This window comes from Haliotis cracherodii, unplaced genomic scaffold (assembly GCF_022045235.1).
Source record: "Haliotis cracherodii isolate W230 unplaced genomic scaffold, xgHalCrac1.p SCAF_6, whole genome shotgun sequence".
NCBI classification, from domain to species: domain Eukaryota; kingdom Metazoa; phylum Mollusca; class Gastropoda; order Lepetellida; family Haliotidae; genus Haliotis; species Haliotis cracherodii.
The window spans coordinates 39,495,726-39,514,507 of NW_027266319.1; the positions used below are offsets into that span (position 1 = coordinate 39,495,726).

The 18,782-nt window shown below is 39.1% G+C and overlaps 3 protein-coding genes across 3 annotated transcripts; all 3 read right to left on the minus strand.

Annotated features, from left to right (window-relative positions):
* Positions 1–6,559: 6,559 nt before the first annotated feature.
* On the minus strand, positions 6,560–8,313 carry LOC139446193 (uncharacterized). Its single transcript, XM_071227510.1, has 3 exons — positions 8,142–8,313; positions 7,616–7,689; positions 6,560–6,763 (listed from the first exon to the last, which is right to left on the minus strand). The coding sequence occupies exons 1-3, from the start codon at positions 8,308–8,310 to the stop codon at positions 6,560–6,562; spliced, it is 447 nt and encodes a 148-aa protein (XP_071083611.1). The 5' UTR covers positions 8,311–8,313.
* A 3,111-nt stretch (positions 8,314–11,424) lies between these two features.
* Positions 11,425–13,216, minus strand: LOC139446186 (uncharacterized). Its single transcript, XM_071227493.1, has 3 exons — positions 13,045–13,216; positions 12,519–12,592; positions 11,425–11,622 (listed from the first exon to the last, which is right to left on the minus strand). The coding sequence occupies exons 1-3, from the start codon at positions 13,211–13,213 to the stop codon at positions 11,425–11,427; spliced, it is 441 nt and encodes a 146-aa protein (XP_071083594.1). The 5' UTR covers positions 13,214–13,216.
* A 2,853-nt stretch (positions 13,217–16,069) lies between these two features.
* LOC139446223 (uncharacterized) lies at positions 16,070–18,245 on the minus strand. The gene is made up of 3 exons (XM_071227551.1): positions 18,074–18,245; positions 17,184–17,257; positions 16,070–16,273 (listed from the first exon to the last, which is right to left on the minus strand). The coding sequence occupies exons 1-3, from the start codon at positions 18,240–18,242 to the stop codon at positions 16,070–16,072; spliced, it is 447 nt and encodes a 148-aa protein (XP_071083652.1). The 5' UTR covers positions 18,243–18,245.
* Positions 18,246–18,782: the final 537 nt, after the last annotated feature.

The window sequence follows — 18,782 nt, forward strand, 5'->3', positions numbered from 1 at the left end:
GTTTTCAAGTTGTAGTTCGCACACAAAAATGTCCTTGGATAGGACGGACGAAATTCCTTGGAATAACTATATATTCCTGTCCTTTTAGATCGGGGTAAAAGAAAAAAGCAGGTTTGGGCAATGTTCACATTCTTTTGGGAATCCTTTTCTATATACAATTGAAAACATGGTTTATATTTTGGGCAGCACTATATTCACAGTATCCACTATAAATAACTATGGTATTTCCTGCGACGGAACTCATAAATATCTAAGCGAGCCTTCAACTCTCTGATGTCCCATTTCATGTAAACCTTAGGACAGAAGCTATTAATGAGGCTCTTAAATTCAAGTGTTTTATTATTACGTGCATGGATATTGCAAATCTATCAGCGACGAGTCTCACAGAGACCTTCCGCATCCTTCACGATTTAAATAGTGTGGCTGGTTAAACACTAAGTTCTTCACCAGAACTTCCAACGTCTGTGACCTCTCTAAGAGAGAGATGTATCAAAACTCGAGTTTTAATACCACGTGATTGAGCTGAGGTCAACCGTCGCTTTATGGTTCCTAGTATATTATACCATAAGTTTATTCTAAAAAAATTAATAAACCTGTAGTTGGAATAGAATATAAATTACCTGATAGTGTCGTGTATTTTACAGCCGCTTCATATACTTTTTGTTTTGATTAAATATAATTTTGTAAAGTATCCAATGTCTTTCTGAATGTACAAAAATGATTTGTTTGTTTCTTGTTTAACGCATTCAGCAAATTCTAGCATAATGATGGCGGTCTGTAAATAAGTCTGGACCAGACAATCCAGTGATTGATTACACGAGCATTGATCCACGCAATTGGAATCGATGACATTCATCAGTCAAGTCAGCGAGCCTGACCAACCGATCCCGTTAGCATAATAACTTGTTACGGCAAGCATGGATTGCTGGAGACCTATTGTACCCCGGATCTTCACGGACCTATAATAATGACAATAGTCGTTTATGATCATTAATGCTCGTTGTTGCTGTCATACTTAACATAATTAATACATGCCATCTCTATGCCTCCTATCTTATTATTGGAGGGTGTTACAACCCACACTATCAGTTGTACTTGTAATAATCATGTTCATAATCGGTTTTAGTAAGCAAAGACCCGTAAAGATCCGCCTTCAGCAACCCATGCTTGTTGTAAGAGGTGACTAACCGAATTGGGCTGTCAGGCTCGCTGACTTGGTTGATGCATGTCATCGTTTCCCAATTGCGTAGATCGATGCTCATGATGTCAATCACTGGATTGTCGGGTCAAGACTCGATTATTTCCAGACAGCCGTAAGCTGGAATATTACTGAGTGCGGCGTTAATCAACAAACAACAATTTTAAGAAAGGCGTGACTCTCGTAATCTCGATTTACTTTTGTCTCATTCTGTTCAAAGTTTATCAGTATTATGCTTCAACCAGGACGGGAAACAAGTACCTTCCTTGTAACACTAACCGGCAGGAGACATAATTCATTCTGCTGCTGGATCCGAATCAATTTATGATAAAAATCTTCATTCTGGCCCGGACTACATATTAGTCGCCAATAACAACTGTCACTGCTGATCACGAGTGAAAATTCGCAGACAAAAGAACCCCATCTGCATCTGTTCCTCCGAAGGCAGATGTATTCCCGATATTGTTATTCCAGCCGCATATATTTCTGTCAACCACACATATATTTGAAGACGACCTTGATGGTGTTTATTTCACAAGTTCGACCGGTCAACTCGTAGTCCATGAGCTGACTGGAAAACTCGCTTTTAAGTGGTCAGTCAGCAAGATCGCGACGACGGCCTGGGGCGGGTGCAAGGCAGACGTCTTTAGTATAATTGTCTTCGTGTGTACAGAAATACTCCATAATTGGCTTTTGTAGGACAAGTGCATCTCGTATTCAATTCTGATCGTAAATAGCTCGATGTCCTGTTGTCTGAGATCAGTGCGTGTCAGGATGTGGTTTAGCATCATAATAGCCTGAGACAGTTGAATGCTGCTTTGGGAATCTATAAATGAGACGATCGTTTAGTGACAAATGTCCAACACAGGAAAACGTGCTGCAGCAATATAACGTGGGACAAAGAACAAACTATTTTAGCAACGCCTAATACAAGCATAGGGGAGTTGGAACTTGAATTACCATAAGCATGTACCTCCGATTATCATCATAGTGAGTGAGGATTTACGCTGCTTTTAGCAATATTCCAGCAATGTCACGGCGCTTCACACATTGTATCCATGTCGGGAATCGAACCCGGGTCTTCGGCGTGACGAGCGAACGCTTTAACCACTAGGCTACCCGACCGCCCTTATTATCATAGGGACATGATAATGTATGTAGTAATTAAATATTTGACAAGAACTATAGTAAGAACTTACGAAAGAATATAGTTTTCTGGATTTACAAAACGCTAATAAACGTTATCAACTTGCAAATTCAAGAAACGTAAATATATTTGTCAGAAATGCAAGGGCGGATCCAGGATTTTTAACAGAGAGGGGTCCAAAATATCAAAACCTCTCTCAACCTCCACCCCCCACCCCTCGACGTTAATGATTGAAAGATTGGTTGAACATAGCGTTTTAGAGCATGCCCTGGGGTCAACGATGCATCAGAGTAATTTCGTTTGCATAAAACAGGATGTTGTTTTACAATTGCTTTGGAAAGCAATTTTCTTATTTTTCTGCCATTTCGCCCACGTGAACCTGATTAGAGTGCACATGCTCAAATAAAGTTCCGATTTCAAGCAGCGTTTGAATTACAAGAAAACCATTTATGTGATGCTGGAGAGAGATCACCTAATTTACCAAGTCCTAGAACAGTGTCTCCTTTCTGTCGAAGCCACAACTCTTTCGTTTTGTCGGAAGAGTTAAAAAGAAACCAATGAAAAAAAAGACACGATAAATCGACTTAGTTTGTAAATTGTCTTGGAAAAGTACCAGATCCCATCAGGGAGACCATGCAGTCTTTCCGTGTTTATTGATTCATTCCGTGCGAGGCAGTGATTTAACGGGGAAGAAACGGTCCCCGTTACTGCCACACCATTCATGGCTTTTTCCAAAATCATTTTGAAATGTTTCTCTGAGCCGAAATTTCTTCCTGTACTCAAATTTCGAGGTATTTAATTTTAGAACAAGCTGTATGATTTCAAAGAAAAGTTCCAGATTGTTTTTTTCCCATTCGTTAATGTCATTATAACATGATCAAAAATCGAAAGTTTTAACCCATCAAGGCTGAATTTGATTCAAACTCTTTGTTGGGGAAAACAGACGCATGCAATTTCTTTAATTCACACACGAAATACATTGACACTATTCATTCCAGTGTGGGTGATCTTGTGTTAATGTTTCAGTAAGTATTCATTTAATCAATCGTTTATCTTGATTGGGCTGGGACGGTGGACCTAGTGGCTAAGGTGAGTGTCAATATTTAATGTTAAAGACTATAAAGTGTTTTTGTTCAGGTTGATCACCAAAGTCTAGGTCTTCGTAAAGTTAAAATTAAACTTCAAGGTTGGAGTCAGTGAGCGAGTTGGGTTTAACGCCGCTTTGGCCAGTATTCCAGTTATGTCACGGAAAGTGACGCAGGCCCCAGATTTAGTAGCGTGTGCACCGAACGCTCATTACCAGCACGAAGCAAAAGAGAAAAACGTGCAGATGTAGTATTTTAAAGCGCTTCCATGTTTACTGCTTAACACTGCCGGTTTCTACCAGGATTGTAACCACGGGATCAAAACTCAATGATGATGTTTATCGCTGGTAATTTGAACATTTCTTGAAAAGCGAACTTTACAGTTTTTGTCGTTACTGTAAGCAATATTCCTTACCATCAGCACACATGCAGCTGTGTTAATTAATCATCGCGATATTTCAAGTGGCGAGGTTATAGAACCTTGACATTATATGAGGAAGTTCTCTCTGATTGATTGACCAACGGCAGGTAAGGCTACACTTTTGTCAGGTGGACGGAGGTCTGTAAGTAATCAGGTCTGGACCCGACAATCCAGTGATTGATATCATGAGCATCGATCTGCGCAATTGAGACACGATGACATGCATCAACTAAGTCAGAGCGTGTGGCCACAAGAACCCGTTAGTCGCCTCTTACGACAAGCATGGGTTGCTGAAGATCTATTGTACCCCGGATCTTCACAGGTAACTTCTGGCCTATAAAGTGTCTAAAACGTGTACATGGTAATCAAGGCCTCCGTGGCTCAGTGAGTAGCGAGGTTTGAATATTTGTGTCAGGCTTCGTGCAGGTTACGAGTTCAATGTCCGGGTCTGTCAGCAGTAGCTTGGCTGCAAAAGTTTCCATGTCACGTTCGGTCAACTGACGAGTCTGTTTCTCCAAGATATGCAGACACGCCCCATAGCACAATATCTGTGGCTCCACCACTCATTATGTACCGGTAGTTATATGTTTTTTACCATGATACTATTTGGTGTAATAATAAAACAACTTTGCACAATAATTAGAGAAAAATAATGCAGGATATTGATATTTTGGACCCCTACCTCTTAAAAATGCTGGATCCGCCATTGCCTACTATATTATGAAATAGTGAGTGAGTGAGTTGGGTTTAACGCCGCTTTTAACATTATTCCAGTAATATCACGGCGTGTCAGCTTAATGTGGGAGAAAAGCCCGAAGTGATGCAGGTCTCAGACGTTTACCACTCCGGTGAAACCCACGAGCACGGGTATGGTGCTGACAAACCTAGAAACATAATCGGGGCGAACCGGGATTCGAACCCACAATCATAGGTTTCTGGAGTGCCCAAGGGACGCAACTCTGCACAGCGATTCACGGCGCCTTAGACGACTTGGCCACCCGTGCCCCCTATCGCAGTGTGAATGCAAAATTGTATACAACCTCAGTTCGTACAAGTAATTGCATACAAGTTGTACCTACTAGTTGTACCGTGTTTTAAATTTGTTTGAAATATGCCTCTTTTAACTCAGAAGTGAATGGGTACCCGGTAGAGAGAGATGGTGACTATTAACCTTCTAGCGCAGTGGGGACTTAGCACAATACCACTGCCACCGGCTAATTTGCATATCACGTGACCTTACCTTACTCTTGTTTGTAAACAAACTCGCGTATTCTGAAATCGGAACAGACTAGCCTAATGCAAGCCTTTCGGTGCGCTTTACATATTGTTTTGCATACTCATATCGCTATCTTTCGACAGCTACTAAATTGAGGTACATGACAATATATCTTTGTACATCAAAGTGGCCGTATCGCTAGCTCTCCGTATGGCTTCGATGACAGCGAGAGGAACCGTTCAACCAATGAAAACAAAGGATGACTACGCAAATGGAAATAGTTTTTCACGTTTTGGGATATTTTCGAAAAGAAAGTTAACCATTCTATGACATGTTTATCTATATGTTTAACGCCACACTCAGTAATATTCCAGCTATATGACGTCTGTCTGTTATTAATCGAGTCTGGGCCAGACAATCCAGTGATTGACATCATGGGCATCGGTCCACGTATCTGGGATACAATGACATGCAGCAACCAAGTAAGCGAGCCTGACACCCCTATCCCGTTAGTCTCCTCTTACGACAATCATAGTCGCCTTTTACGGCAAGCAGGGTTTGTTGAAGACCTATTCATCCTCGGATCTTCACAGGTCCTCGCAAATGAAATAACAATAGGGGCAGGTGGTTACGTTTTAAGTATATTGTATCCTTTAAGTGATGGAACTGTTCAAATTGTATATTTCATATTTTTGTTGTTTCACGCCGCACACAGCAATATTCAAGCTATATTAGGGCGGCCTGTAAAGAGTTGACTCACAAAACAGACAATCCAGTGATTGATATCATGAGCCGCCGGGGTACGATGACATGCAAATTAACCAAGTCACCATGCCTGACCACCCTATCCATTAAGTTGCCTCTTACGACAAACAAAGTTTACCAGGAATCCCTACTTATCAGAAGGCTTTCTGTATATGTGTAACATCCGATCTGCGTTGTTTTAATAAGAGCCTTAGCGAGGAATTACCATAACCTACAGGTATTTTTGGTGAGGTAAAATTAAAGAATAAGCAATAATTATCTGTGACGTTAGGAGCCGACCATTTAATATTCGGGTGGAGGGGTAGGTAAGGATTTTGTATGGAGATTAGATATATTTCCAGCTATATAATATTTTTTTAAAGAAAAACACCATGAAACAAGGTGATTTTTGTGGCAGACATAATCACTATTTTCAAGAATTTTCTGGCACAAAGTATATTTTGATTCGATAAAATCCCACCCCATTCCCACTCTCCAAAAAGGGATTATCAATTGGCCTGTCCTTTAGTGAATACAAATAAAATGCGAATACACAAGACGCGTTCTTCAAGCACCAACGTTTATCATTTATATTTTAAGGATATTATAATATAATTTTAAATTCATGTATAAAACAGTATGTATTATTTATGTTCTCAAAATAACCCAAATAGTCCAAAATTGTTCGTCCGAAAGGTCCTAAAACTAGTAGTTCACACAACACTGGCACAGCAAACAAGTCCAAAGTCTATCTCTCCGTGAAGAAACTCTGGAACATGTATTTCACACAGGACACAAGGACGGCCGAGCACGACTGGGGCTGCTTGGATTCTTCACCAAGATCTATCTCCACAACTTGAGGGCGGGCTCTGAGGGCAGGGACGGGGAGGGAGGTCTGGGGGTCGGGCTGGGATGAGAGGGGGTTGACGGTAATCGTGAAGACACTGGTGCGCTTATAGAGAAGAAATAGATGTCCTTAAATCATTGAAATCAGTATCAATCTATAGTTCAAATAGCTTGAACTATGAAGAAAATTTCCGTTATTTGTACTCCACCTTATCTGGATATTTATTAAAACAAATAGGAAGTGAAGATATTACAGCCAACAGACTAACATACATAAAAGCGACAAAAACATTTCAATAATCATAATAAAATAACTAAGTGTCCATTTCTACTAAGTATGTGTTTCTAAAACTTTGGTTATGTGAGGGAGTGGTAGAAAAATGCAAGTCGTCTTTCTTGCATTGAGTACTGTTTTTTAGAATCTTCGTGATTGTCAAGTATTTCATATTTGTCTCTTTTTTATCGTTTTATTTCTTTTTGGAGTAGACAAACAATACGTTTACAGATTAAAGTTCACATACAACTTTAAATACATGCAAAGAACAAAGTATGTCCATGGACCATAACAATCAAAAGAATTGCAGTGTCAGGAAAGCAAGATCTAGTTGGAATTTTATAATTTAGAGTGACAGTAACCAAAATGTCACGAAGTGTGTGTATTTACATGGGGAATATAACGTACGGCTGACGATGTATTAGAACTCGTGAGTTGGTTATTTCTGGTTTGATGTGATGGAAATTTGGTAGGGATTCGGAAATGTTTGATGTGAATGTTTGTTCAGTTATAGTTGTAATACGATTTAAACATCATCTATTTTTCTTGATAACCTAACAAAAATTCATATTAGTCTTAATAAAATGACTTGTTTCGAACTGTTGTTAGTTGCAAACGTTCTCGAAATTTGTTTTTCTTACTAAAAGGACACACTCAAACAACTTGAACCCAATGATGACCTACAGGATCAGGGACAGGAAGAGTCTTTTGGGAGACGGGGGCCTGGTAGTTCCTAAACCTGTGGAGATTGTCCTGAGCTATAGAAAGGGGAAACATAGATAAACTTTTACTGTTACTTTTATCATTTGTCACGATACGTTGACAGTGAAGAATATGCATTTACAATTGGAATTGAAATGACATAATTACTATTAAAAACCGAAATTAGTTACAAAAGATAAGGGAATTTCCAAGCGTTTTACAAAAGTAAACACACATTCACATCCATACACATTCACAAGAGACAAATACATGATCAGTTGTAAAAGACATAGTACACAAGAATATAATTAAAGTGGGACCGGCGAAGCACATGAAATGTCCCATCTGCTAATGAGTATGTCAGTCATTCTCTTTCACTTTTATTGTTACCAAATGTTTACGACAGCTTCAAGTTGGGAATGCAATCCGTCAAAAGGTATCAATCTGTAAGCTTTTAAATCAAGATAAAAAGCAAACATAAGTTAACACTGAGACCACTACTAGATACCTTGATGATAAACCAAAGCAACAGAGGCATACATCGTGCAGAACGTGAGATACGTGCGGGATAAAGAGCAAAATGCAAACACAGACGTGGAAACAAAGTGCAGCAGCAACAACCAAAATGGCGTCGTTTGTGAATAACGGAAGTAGCAACGGTCTCCATGGAGATCCATCAGCGATCGTCACCTCTCGCTCTTTTCCGTAAACTGCCTATACCGGAATGACACGATTGATAACGATTGAGAAATCTATGTTATGACATTAGTCTACATGGAATATTCCCAATCTTCAAATCAATATTTCTATTTCTTGTAATATAACTAGAGTTTGACAACAAAGTATGTTTCTATAAAAAATAATATATATAAACCTATGTCCATTAAACGTTTTCAGGGGTGTGTTTTCGCTAAAAAAAGATTCTGCACATAACCTTCTTTACATCAGCGACCCGTGAAGATCCGGGGTAGAGTAGGTCTTCAGCAACCCATGCTTGCCGTAAAAGGCGACTAAGCTTGTCGTAAGAGGCGACTAACGGGATCGGGTGGTCAGGCTCGCTGACTTGGTTGATGCATGTCATCGACCCCAATTGCGTGGATCGATGCTCATGATATTAATCTCTGGATTGTCTAGTCCAGACTCGATTATTTGCAGGCCGCCGTCATATAGCTGGAATATTGCTGAGTGCGGCATTAATCAACAAACCAACCAACCAACTTTACATCATCGATTATCATCACCGGGAATAACATTGTAATTCATCAAAGTTTGAGATGATCAATCGTCTACTTGTGTTTCATTCAGAAGCAGGAAAAAACAGAAAACGATATTAAACGACCGGTCGTAATTAGCTGCGGTATCTCTGTGTTGCTCCCTATAAACCATTTTCATGGTGACTTGTCGCTGACTACACTCAAATTGTTGTCATCCCAACTTGGTACATGTACCATTAACTGTAAACACCGTGAGCACGTAACGCCGGGCATACCATGTCAACAAATCCCTACTGAAGTACAAAATGTAATCACGTAATTACACTGTCTGGTTATAAAAAAGGGTTCATTGAATCTCAGGATCTATGTTTGTAATCCATTTCATTAATTTTATTCGGTACATTTAACCTCAGATATTTTCTAGATTTTTACTATGGACACATTGATTACTATATCAACTTTGAGGCAGGAGTAACGTGTTTTTCTTCCAATCAATCAGTCATTTTGTCAAATCATCTTTCGCTCACGGTCAATGATCCTATGCTATCATCTTTTTAAAAGTGAGTGAGTGAGTGAGTGAGTGAGTGAGGTTTTACGCGCCCTTTTAGCAATATTCCAGCAATATCATGGCAGGAGACACCAGAAATGGGCCTCACACATTGTACCCATGTCGGGAAGCGAACCCGGGTCTTCGGCGTGACGAGCGAACGCTTTAACCACTAGGCTACCCGACCGTCCCCTTTTTTAAAAGACACTTTATCATTGTTCCACATATGTATAATGATATACGTACTTACGAAATATATTCTAAAACATTCCTAACTGTAAATTATTACACGAAACATATTGATGTTATTCGGCAACAATCATAAGAGGGAGGCACGCCCTGTCCTACACTGGTTTTACCTGCCCTAGAGCGCTTGCACGTCTGGACCAGTCAATCCAGTGATTGACATCACGAACCTCGATCCATGCAATTGGTTCTGGTTCTGGTTCTGGTTTGTTGTTTAACGCCGCACTCAGCAATATTCCAGCTGTATGACAGCGATCTGTAAATAATCGAGTCTGGACTAGACAATCCAGTGATTGATATCATGAGCATCGATCCACGCAATTGGATCGATGACATGCATCAACCAAGTCAGCGAGCCTGACCACCCGATCACGTTAGTCGCCTTTTACGACAAGCACAGTCGCCTTTTACGGCAAGCATGGGTTGCTGAAGACCTATTCTACCCCGGAATCTTCGCGAGTCCCATGCAATTGGGATATGAAGACATGCATCTACCAAATCAGCGAGCCTGACTATTCGATCCTGTTAGTCGCCTCTTACGACAAGCATATTCACCTTTTACAGTAAGCTTGGGTTGCTGGAGACCTATTCATCCTCGGATCTTCACGGGTCCTCGCAAATGAAATAACAATTGGGGCAGGTGGTTACGTTTAAAGTATATTGTGTCCTTTAACTGGAACTGTTAAAATTGTATGTTTCATATTTATTTATTTGGGCGATCTATAGCCTGTTTTTATGCTGTGTTGTAAAATGTTAATATATTTTTACATGCTCTCTGACTAGTTTTATGTAAATGTGTGATATTTTAGATATTATACTGCCCTTCGTCGGCAGAATTGTATACCGTTTAAAATATATTGTTAATGTCAAATTTTGTTTCGTCACGATATGGCTGAAATATTGCGGATGTGACGTTAAACTTTAACTCACTCACTCACTCATATTTTTTTTTGCTTCACGCCGCACACAACAATATTCAAGCTATATTAGAGCGGCCTGTAAAGAGTTGACTCACAAAACCAGACAATCCAGTGATTGATATCATGAGCCGTCGGGGTACGATGACATGCAAATTAACCAAGTCACCATGCCTGACCACCCTATCCATTAAGTTGCCTCTTACGACAAACAAAGTTAACCAGGAATCCCTACTGGTCAGATGGCTTACTGTACATGTGTAACATCCAATCTGCGTTGTTTTAGGAAGAGCCTTAGCGAGGAATTACCATAACCCACAGGTATTTTTGGAGAGGTAAAATTAATGAATAAGCAATAATTATCCTTGACGTTAGGAGACGACCATTTAATATTCGGGTGGAGGGGGAAAGGGTTTTGTATGGAGATTAGATATATTTTCAGCTACAGTTGCAAACAACTTTTCTTTTTAGTTAAAACTATGAGCCTGAATATTTTTTTAAGAAAAACACCATGAAACAATGTAATTTGGGGGGCAGACATAATTACTATTTTCAAGAATTTTCTGGAACAGTATATATACTATGTTTCGATAAAATCCCACCCCATTCACTCTTCATTAAGGGATTATCAATTTGCGTGTCCTTTAGTGAATACAAATAAAATGCGAATACACAAGACGAGTTCTTCAAGCACCAACGTTTATCATTTACATTTTAAGGATAATATCATATAATTTTAAATTCATGTATAAAACAGTATGTATTATTTATGTTCTCAAAATAACCCAAATAGTCCAAAATTGTTCGTCCGAAAGGTCCTAAAACTAGTAGTTCACACAACACTGGCACAGCAAACAAGTCCAAAGTCTATCTCTCCGTGAAGAAACTCTGGAACATGTATTTCACACAGGACACAAGGACGGCCGAGCACGACTGGGGCTGCTTGGATTCTTCACCAAGATCTATCTCCACAACTTGAGGGCGGGCTCTGGGGGCGGGGAGGGAGGTCTGGGGGTCGGGCTGGGATGAGAGGGGGTTGACGGTGATCGTGAAGACACTGGTGCGCTTATAGAGAGGAAATAGATGTCCTTAAATCATTGAAATCAGTATCAATCGATAGTCCAAATAGCTTGAACTATGAAGAAAAAAAATAGACAGTCCACAATTTCCGTTATTTGTATTCTACCTTATCTGGATATTTATTAAAACAAATAGGAAGTGAAGATATTACAGCCAACAGACTAACATACTTAAAAGCGACAAAAACATTTCAATAATCATAATAAAATAACTAAGTGTCCATTTCTACTAAGTATGTGTTTCTAAAACTTTGTTTATGTGAGGGAGTGGTAGAAAAATGCAAGTCGTCTTTCTTGTATTGAGTACTGGTTATCAGAATCTTCGTGATTGTCAAATATTTCATATTTGTCTCTTTTTTATCGTTTTATTTCTTTTTGGAGTAGACAAACAATACGTTTACAGATTAAAGTTCACATACAATTTTAAATACATGCAAAGTACAAAGTATGTCTATGGATGATAACAATCAAAAGAATTGCAGTGTCAGGAAAGCAAGATCTAGTTGGAATTGTATAATTTAGAGGATTACTCACACAACTAGTGAGTCTGTGACAGTAACCAAAATGTCATGAAGTGTGTGTATTTACATGGGGAATATAACGTACGGCTGACGATGTATTATAACTCGTGAGTTGGTTATTTCTGGTTTGATGTGATGGAAATTTGGTAGGGATTCGGAAATGTTTGATGAGAATGTTTGTTCAGTTATAGTTGTAATACGATTTAAACATCATCTATTTTTCTTGATAACCTAACAAAAATTCATATTAGTCTTAATAAAATGACTTGTTTCGAACTGTTGTTAGTTGCAAACGTTCTCGAAATTTGTTTTTCTTACTAAAAGGACACACTCAAACAACTTGAACCCAATGATGACCTACAGGATCAGGGACAGGAAGAGTCTTTTGGGAGACGGGGGCCTGGTAGTTCCTAAACCTGTGGAGATCGTCCTGAGCTATAGAAAGGGGAAACATAGATAAACTTTTACTGTTACTTTTATCATGTGTCACGATACGTTGACAGTGAAGAATATGCATTTACAATTGGAATTGAAATGACATAATTACTATTAAAAAACGAAATTAGTTACAAAAGATAAGGGAATTTCCAAGCGTTTTACAAAAGTAAACACACATTCACATCCATACACATTCACAAGAGACAAATACTTGATCAGTTGTAAAAGACATAGTACACAAGAATATAATTAAAGTGGGACCGGCGAAGCACATGAAATGTCCCATGTGCTAATGAGTTTGTCAGTCATTCTCTTTCACTTTTATTGTTACCAAATGTTTACGACAGATACAAGTTGGGAATACAATCCGTCAAAAGGTATCACTCTGTAAGCTTTGAAATCAAGATAAAAAGCAAACATAAGTTAACACTGAGACCACTACTAGATACCTTGATGATAAACCAAAGCAACAGAGGCATACATCGTGCAGAACGTGAGATACGTGCGGGATAAAAAGCAAAATGCAAACACAGACGTGGAAACAAAGTGCAGCAGCAACAACCAAAATGGCGTCGTTTGTGAATAACGGAAGTAGCAACGGTCTCCATGGAGAGCCATCAGCGATCGTCACCTCTCGCTCTTTTCCGTAAACTGCCTATACCGGAATGACACGATTGATAACGATTGAGAAATCTATGTTATGACATTAGTCTACATGGAATATTCCCAATCTTCAAATCAATATTTCTATTTCTTGTAATATAACAAGAGTTTGACAACAAAGTATGTTTCTATAAAAAATAATATATATAAACCTATTTCCATTAAACGTTTTCAGGGGTGTGTTTTCGCTAAAAAAAGATTCTGCACATAACCTTCTTTACATCAGCGACCCGTGAAGATCCGGGGTAGAGTAGGTCTTCAGCAACCCATGCTTGCCGTAAAAGGCGACTAAGCTTGTCGTAAGAGGCGACTAACGGGATCGGGTGGTCAGGCTCGCTGACTTGGTTGATGCATGTCATCGATCCCAATTGCGTGGATCGATGCTCATGATATTAATCTCTGGATTGTCTAGTCCAGACTCGATTATTTGCAGGCCGCCGTCATATAGCTGGAATATTGCTGAGTGCGGCATTAATCAACAAACCAACCAACCAACTTTACATCATCGATTATCATCACCGGGAATAACATTGTAATTCATCAAAGTTTGAGATGATCAATCGTCTACATGTGTTTCATTCAGAAGCAGGAAAAAACAGAAAACGATATCAAACGACCGGTCGTAATTAGCTGCGGTATCTCTGAGTTGCTCCCTATAAACCATTTTCATGGTGACTTTTCGCTGACTACACTCAAATTGTTGTCATCCCAACTTGGTACATGTACCATTAACTGTAAACACCGTGAGCACGTAACGCCGGGCATACCATGTCAACAAATCCCTACTGAAGTACAAAATTTAATCACGTAATTACAATGTCTGGTTATAAAAAAGGGTTCATTGAATATCAGGATCTATGTTTGTAAATCCATTTCATTAATTTTATTCGGTACATTTAACCTCAGATATTTTCTAGATTTTTACTATGGACACATTGATAACTATCTTAACGTTGAGGCAGGAGTGACGTGTTTTTCTTCCAATCAATCAGTAATTTTGTCAAATCATCTTTCGCTCACGGTCAATGATCCTATGCTATCATCTTTTTAAAAGTGAGTGAGTGAGTGAGTGAGGTTTTACGCGCGCTTTTAGCAATATTCCAGCAATATCATGGCAGGAGACACCAGAAATGGGCCTCACATATTGTACCCATGTCGGGAAGCGAACCCGGGTCTTCGGCGTGACGAGCGAACGCTTTAACCACTAGGCTACCCGACCGTCCCCTTTTTTAAAAGACACTTTATCATTGTTCCACATATGTATAATGATATACGTACTTACGAAATATATTCTAAAACATTCCTAACTGTAAATTATTACACGAAACATATTGATGTTATTCGGCAACAATCATAAGAGGGAGGCACGCCCTGTCCTACACTGGTTTTACCTGCCCTAGAGCGCTTGCACGTCTGGACCAGTCAATCCAGTGATTGACATCACGAACCTCGATCCATGCAATTGGTTCTGGTTCTGGTTCTGGTTTGTTGTTTAACGCCGCACTCCGCAATATTCCAGCTGTATGACAGCGGTCTGTAAATAATCGAGTCTGGACTAGACAATCCAGTGATTGATATCATGAGCATCGATCCACGCAATTAGGATCGATGACATGCATCAACAAAGTCAGCGAGCCTGACCACCCGATCACGTTAGTCGCCTTTTACGACAAGCACAGTCGCCTTTTACGGCAAGCATGGGTTGCTGAAGACCTATTCTACCCCGGAATCTTCACGAGTCCCATGCAATTGGGATATGATGACATGCATCTACCAAATCAGCGAGCCTGACTACTCGATCCTGTTAGTCGCCTCTTACGACAAGCATATTCACCTTTTACAGTAAGCTTGGGTTGCTGAAGACCTATTCATCCTCGGATCTTCACTGGTCCTCGCAAATGAAATAACAATTGGGGCAGGTGGTTACGTTTAAAGTATACTGATCCTTTAACTGGAACTGTTAAAATTGTATGTTTCATTTTTTTTTGTTTCACGCCGCACACAGCAATATTCAAGCTATATTAGGGCGGCCTGTAAAGAGTTGACTCACAAAACCAGACAATCCAGTGATTGATATCATGAGCCGTCGGGGTACGATGACATGCAAATCAACCAAGTCACCATGCCTGACCACCCTATCCATTAAGTTGCCTCTTACGACAAACAAAGTTTACCAGGAATCCCTACTTATCAGATGGCTTACTGTACATGTGTAACATCCAATCTGCGTTGTTTTAGGAAGAGCCTTAGCGAGGAATTACCATAACCTACAGGTATTTTTGGAGAGGTAAAATTAATGAATAAGCAATAATTATCCTTGACGTTAGGAGACGACCATTTAATATTCGGGTGGTGGTGGGGGAATTGTATGGAGATTAGATATATTTTCAGCTACAGTTGCAAACAACTTTTCTTTTTAATTAAAACTTGCAGCCTGAATATTTTTTAAGAAAAACACCATAAAACAATGTAATTTTTGGGGCAGACATAATTACTATTTTCAAGAATTTTCTGGAACAGTATATATACTATGTTTCGATAAAATCCCACCCCTTTCACTCTCCAAAAAGGGATTATCAATTTGCGTGTCCTTTAGTGAATACAAAAAAAATGCGAATACACAAGACGAGTTCTTCAAGCACCAACGTTTATCATTTACATTTTAAGGATATTATTATATAATTTTAAATTCATGTATAAAACAGTATGTATTATTTGTTCTCAAAATAACCAATAGTCCAAAATTGTTCGTCCGAAAGGTACTAAAACTAGTAGTTCACACAACACTGGCACAGCAAACAAGTCCAAAGTCTATCTCTCCGTGAAGAAACTCTGGAACATGTATTTCACACAGGACACAAGGACGGCCGAGCACGACTGGGGCTGCTTGGATTCTTCACCAAGATCTATCTCCACAACTTGAGGGCAGGCTCTGAGGGCAGGGACGGGGAGGGAGGTCTGGGGGTCGGGCTGGGATGAGAGGGGGTTGACGGTGATCGTGAAGACACTGGTGCGCTTATAGAGAGGAAATAGATGTCCTTAAATCATTGAAATCAGTATCAATCAATAGTTCAAATAGCTTGAACTATGAAGAAAAAAAAATAGACAGTCCACAATTTCCGTTATTTGTATTCTACCTTATCTGGATATTTATTAAAACAAATAGGAAGTGAAGATATTACAGCCAACAGACTAACATACATAAAAGCGACAAAAACATTTCAATAATCATAATAAAATAACTAAGTGTCCATTTCTTCTAAGTATGTGTTTCTAAAACTTTGTTTATGTGAGGGAGTGGTAGAAAAATGCAAGTCGTCTTTCTTGTATTGAGTACTGGTTATCAGAATCTTCGTGATTGTCAAATATTTCATATTTGTCTCTTTTTTATCGTTTTATTTCTTTTTGGAGTAGACAAACAATACGTTTACAGATTAAAGTTCACATACAATTTTAAATACATGCAAAGTACAAAGTATGTCTATGGATGATAACAATCAAAAGAATTGCAGTGTCAGGAAAGCAAGATCTAGTTGGAATTGTATAATTTAGAGGATTACTCACACAACTAGTGAGTCTGTGACAGTAACCAAAACGTCACGAAGTGTGTGTATTTACATGGGGAATATAACGTACTGCTGACGATGTATTATAAATCGTGAGTTGGTTATTTCTGGTTTGATGTGATGAAAATTTGGTAGGGATTCGGAAATGTTTGATGAGAATGTTTGATGTGAATGTTTGTCCAGTTATAGTTGTAATACGATTTAAACATCATTTGTTTTTCTTGATATCCTACTAAAAATACATATTAGTCTTAATAAAATGGCTTGTTTCGAACTGTTGTTAGCTGCAAACGTTCTCGAAATTTGTTTTTCTTACTAAAAGGACACACTCAAACAACTCTAACCTAACGATGACCTACAGGATCAGGGACAGGAAGAGTCTTTTGGGAGACGGGGGCCTGGTAGTTCCTAAACCTGTGGAGATCGTCCTGGGCTATAATGGAAGAAATCAAATATAACTTAAAAAAAGACGTTTCTAGGGACTGAGTGGCAGCCGCCATTTTGGATCCCCATTTTACAGACCAAATACAACAGACTATTGCCCAAACTACACTCAGTCTACTGAAAGAAATACAGCGCTTGTGTGTTTTTCATGAGCCCAGCTAACAGGAATCGGTGCCAGGAAGTTTGGAAAAATGGTCCCTTGAACATATTTGGCCAGTAAAGACGTTTACTTTACTAGTCGCTTCCCTTGACACCACGCTGAGATAGAAGCTGGTGTACGAAAACCTACCCAACTCCCATGAACAATTGGTTTTATAATGGAGTTTTTATTATTATTAATCCCATAGCCCAGGGGTAGAAAGGGGGATACATAGATAAACTTTTACTGTTTCATTTATCATTTGTCATGATACGTTGACAGTGAAGAATATGCATTTACAATGGGAATTGAAATGACATAATTACTATTAATAACCGAAATTAGTTATAAAAGATAAGGGAATTTCCAAGCGTTTTACAAAAGTAAACACACATTCACATCCATACACATTCACAAGAGACAAATATTTGATCAGTTGTAAAAGACATAGTACACAAGAATATAATTAAAGTGGGACCGGCGAAGCACATGAAATGTCCCATCTGCTAATGAGTATGTCAGTCATTCTCTTTCACTTTTATTGTTACCAAATGTTTACGACAGATTCAAGTTGGGAATACAATCCGTCAAAAGGTATCAATCTGTAAGCTTTGAAATCAAGATAAAAAGCAAACATAAGTTAACACTGAGACCACTACTAGATACCTTGATGATAAACCAAAGCAACAGTGGCATACATCGTGAAGAACGTTCGATACGTGCGGGATAAAGAGCAAAATGCAAACACAGACGTGGAAACAAAGTGCAGCAGCAACAACCAAAATGGCGTCGTTTGTGAATAACGGAAGTAGCAACGGTCTCCATGGAGATCCATCAGCGATCGTCACCTCTCGCTCTTTTCCGTAAACTGCCTATACCGGAATGACACGATTGATAACGATTGAGAAATCTTTGTTATGACATTAGTCTACATGGAATATTCCCAATCTTCAAATCAATATTTCTATTTCTTGTAATATAACAAGAGTTTGACAACAAAGTATGTTTCTATAAGAAATAATATATATAAACCTATGTCCATAAACGTTTTCAGGGGCGTGTTTTCGCTAAAAAAAGATTCAGCACATAACCTTCTTTACATCAGCGACCCGTGAAGATCCGGGGTAGAGTAGGTCTTCAGCAACCCATGCTTGCCGTAAAAGGCGACTGTGCTTGTCGTATGAGGCGACTAACGGGATCGGGTGGTCAGGCTCGCTGACTTGGTTGATGCATGTCATCGATCCCAATTGCGTGGATCGATGCTCATGATATTAATCACTGGATTGTCTAATCCAGACTCGATTATTTGCAGGCCGCCGTCATATAGCTGGAATATTGCTGAGTGCGGCATTAATCAACAAACCAACCAACCAAC

Coding starts and splice junctions, on each gene's coding strand:
- LOC139446193 (XM_071227510.1), bottom strand. CDS start 8,310: ATGGATCTCCATGGAGACCGTTGCTACTTCCGTTATTCACAAACGACG. Junction 7,690..8,141: donor TGCTTTGGTTTATCATCAAG/GTATCTAGTAGT, acceptor CCCTTTCTATAG/CTCAGGACAATCTCCACAGG. Junction 6,764..7,615: donor CTCTTCCTGTCCCTGATCCT/GTAGGTCATCAT, acceptor CTTCTCTATAAG/CGCACCAGTGTCTTCACGAT.
- LOC139446186 (XM_071227493.1), bottom strand. CDS start 13,213: ATGGCTCTCCATGGAGACCGTTGCTACTTCCGTTATTCACAAACGACG. Junction 12,593..13,044: donor TGCTTTGGTTTATCATCAAG/GTATCTAGTAGT, acceptor CCCTTTCTATAG/CTCAGGACGATCTCCACAGG. Junction 11,623..12,518: donor CTCTTCCTGTCCCTGATCCT/GTAGGTCATCAT, acceptor CCTCTCTATAAG/CGCACCAGTGTCTTCACGAT.
- LOC139446223 (XM_071227551.1), bottom strand. CDS start 18,242: ATGGATCTCCATGGAGACCGTTGCTACTTCCGTTATTCACAAACGACG. Junction 17,258..18,073: donor TGCTTTGGTTTATCATCAAG/GTATCTAGTAGT, acceptor CTTCCATTATAG/CCCAGGACGATCTCCACAGG. Junction 16,274..17,183: donor CTCTTCCTGTCCCTGATCCT/GTAGGTCATCGT, acceptor CCTCTCTATAAG/CGCACCAGTGTCTTCACGAT.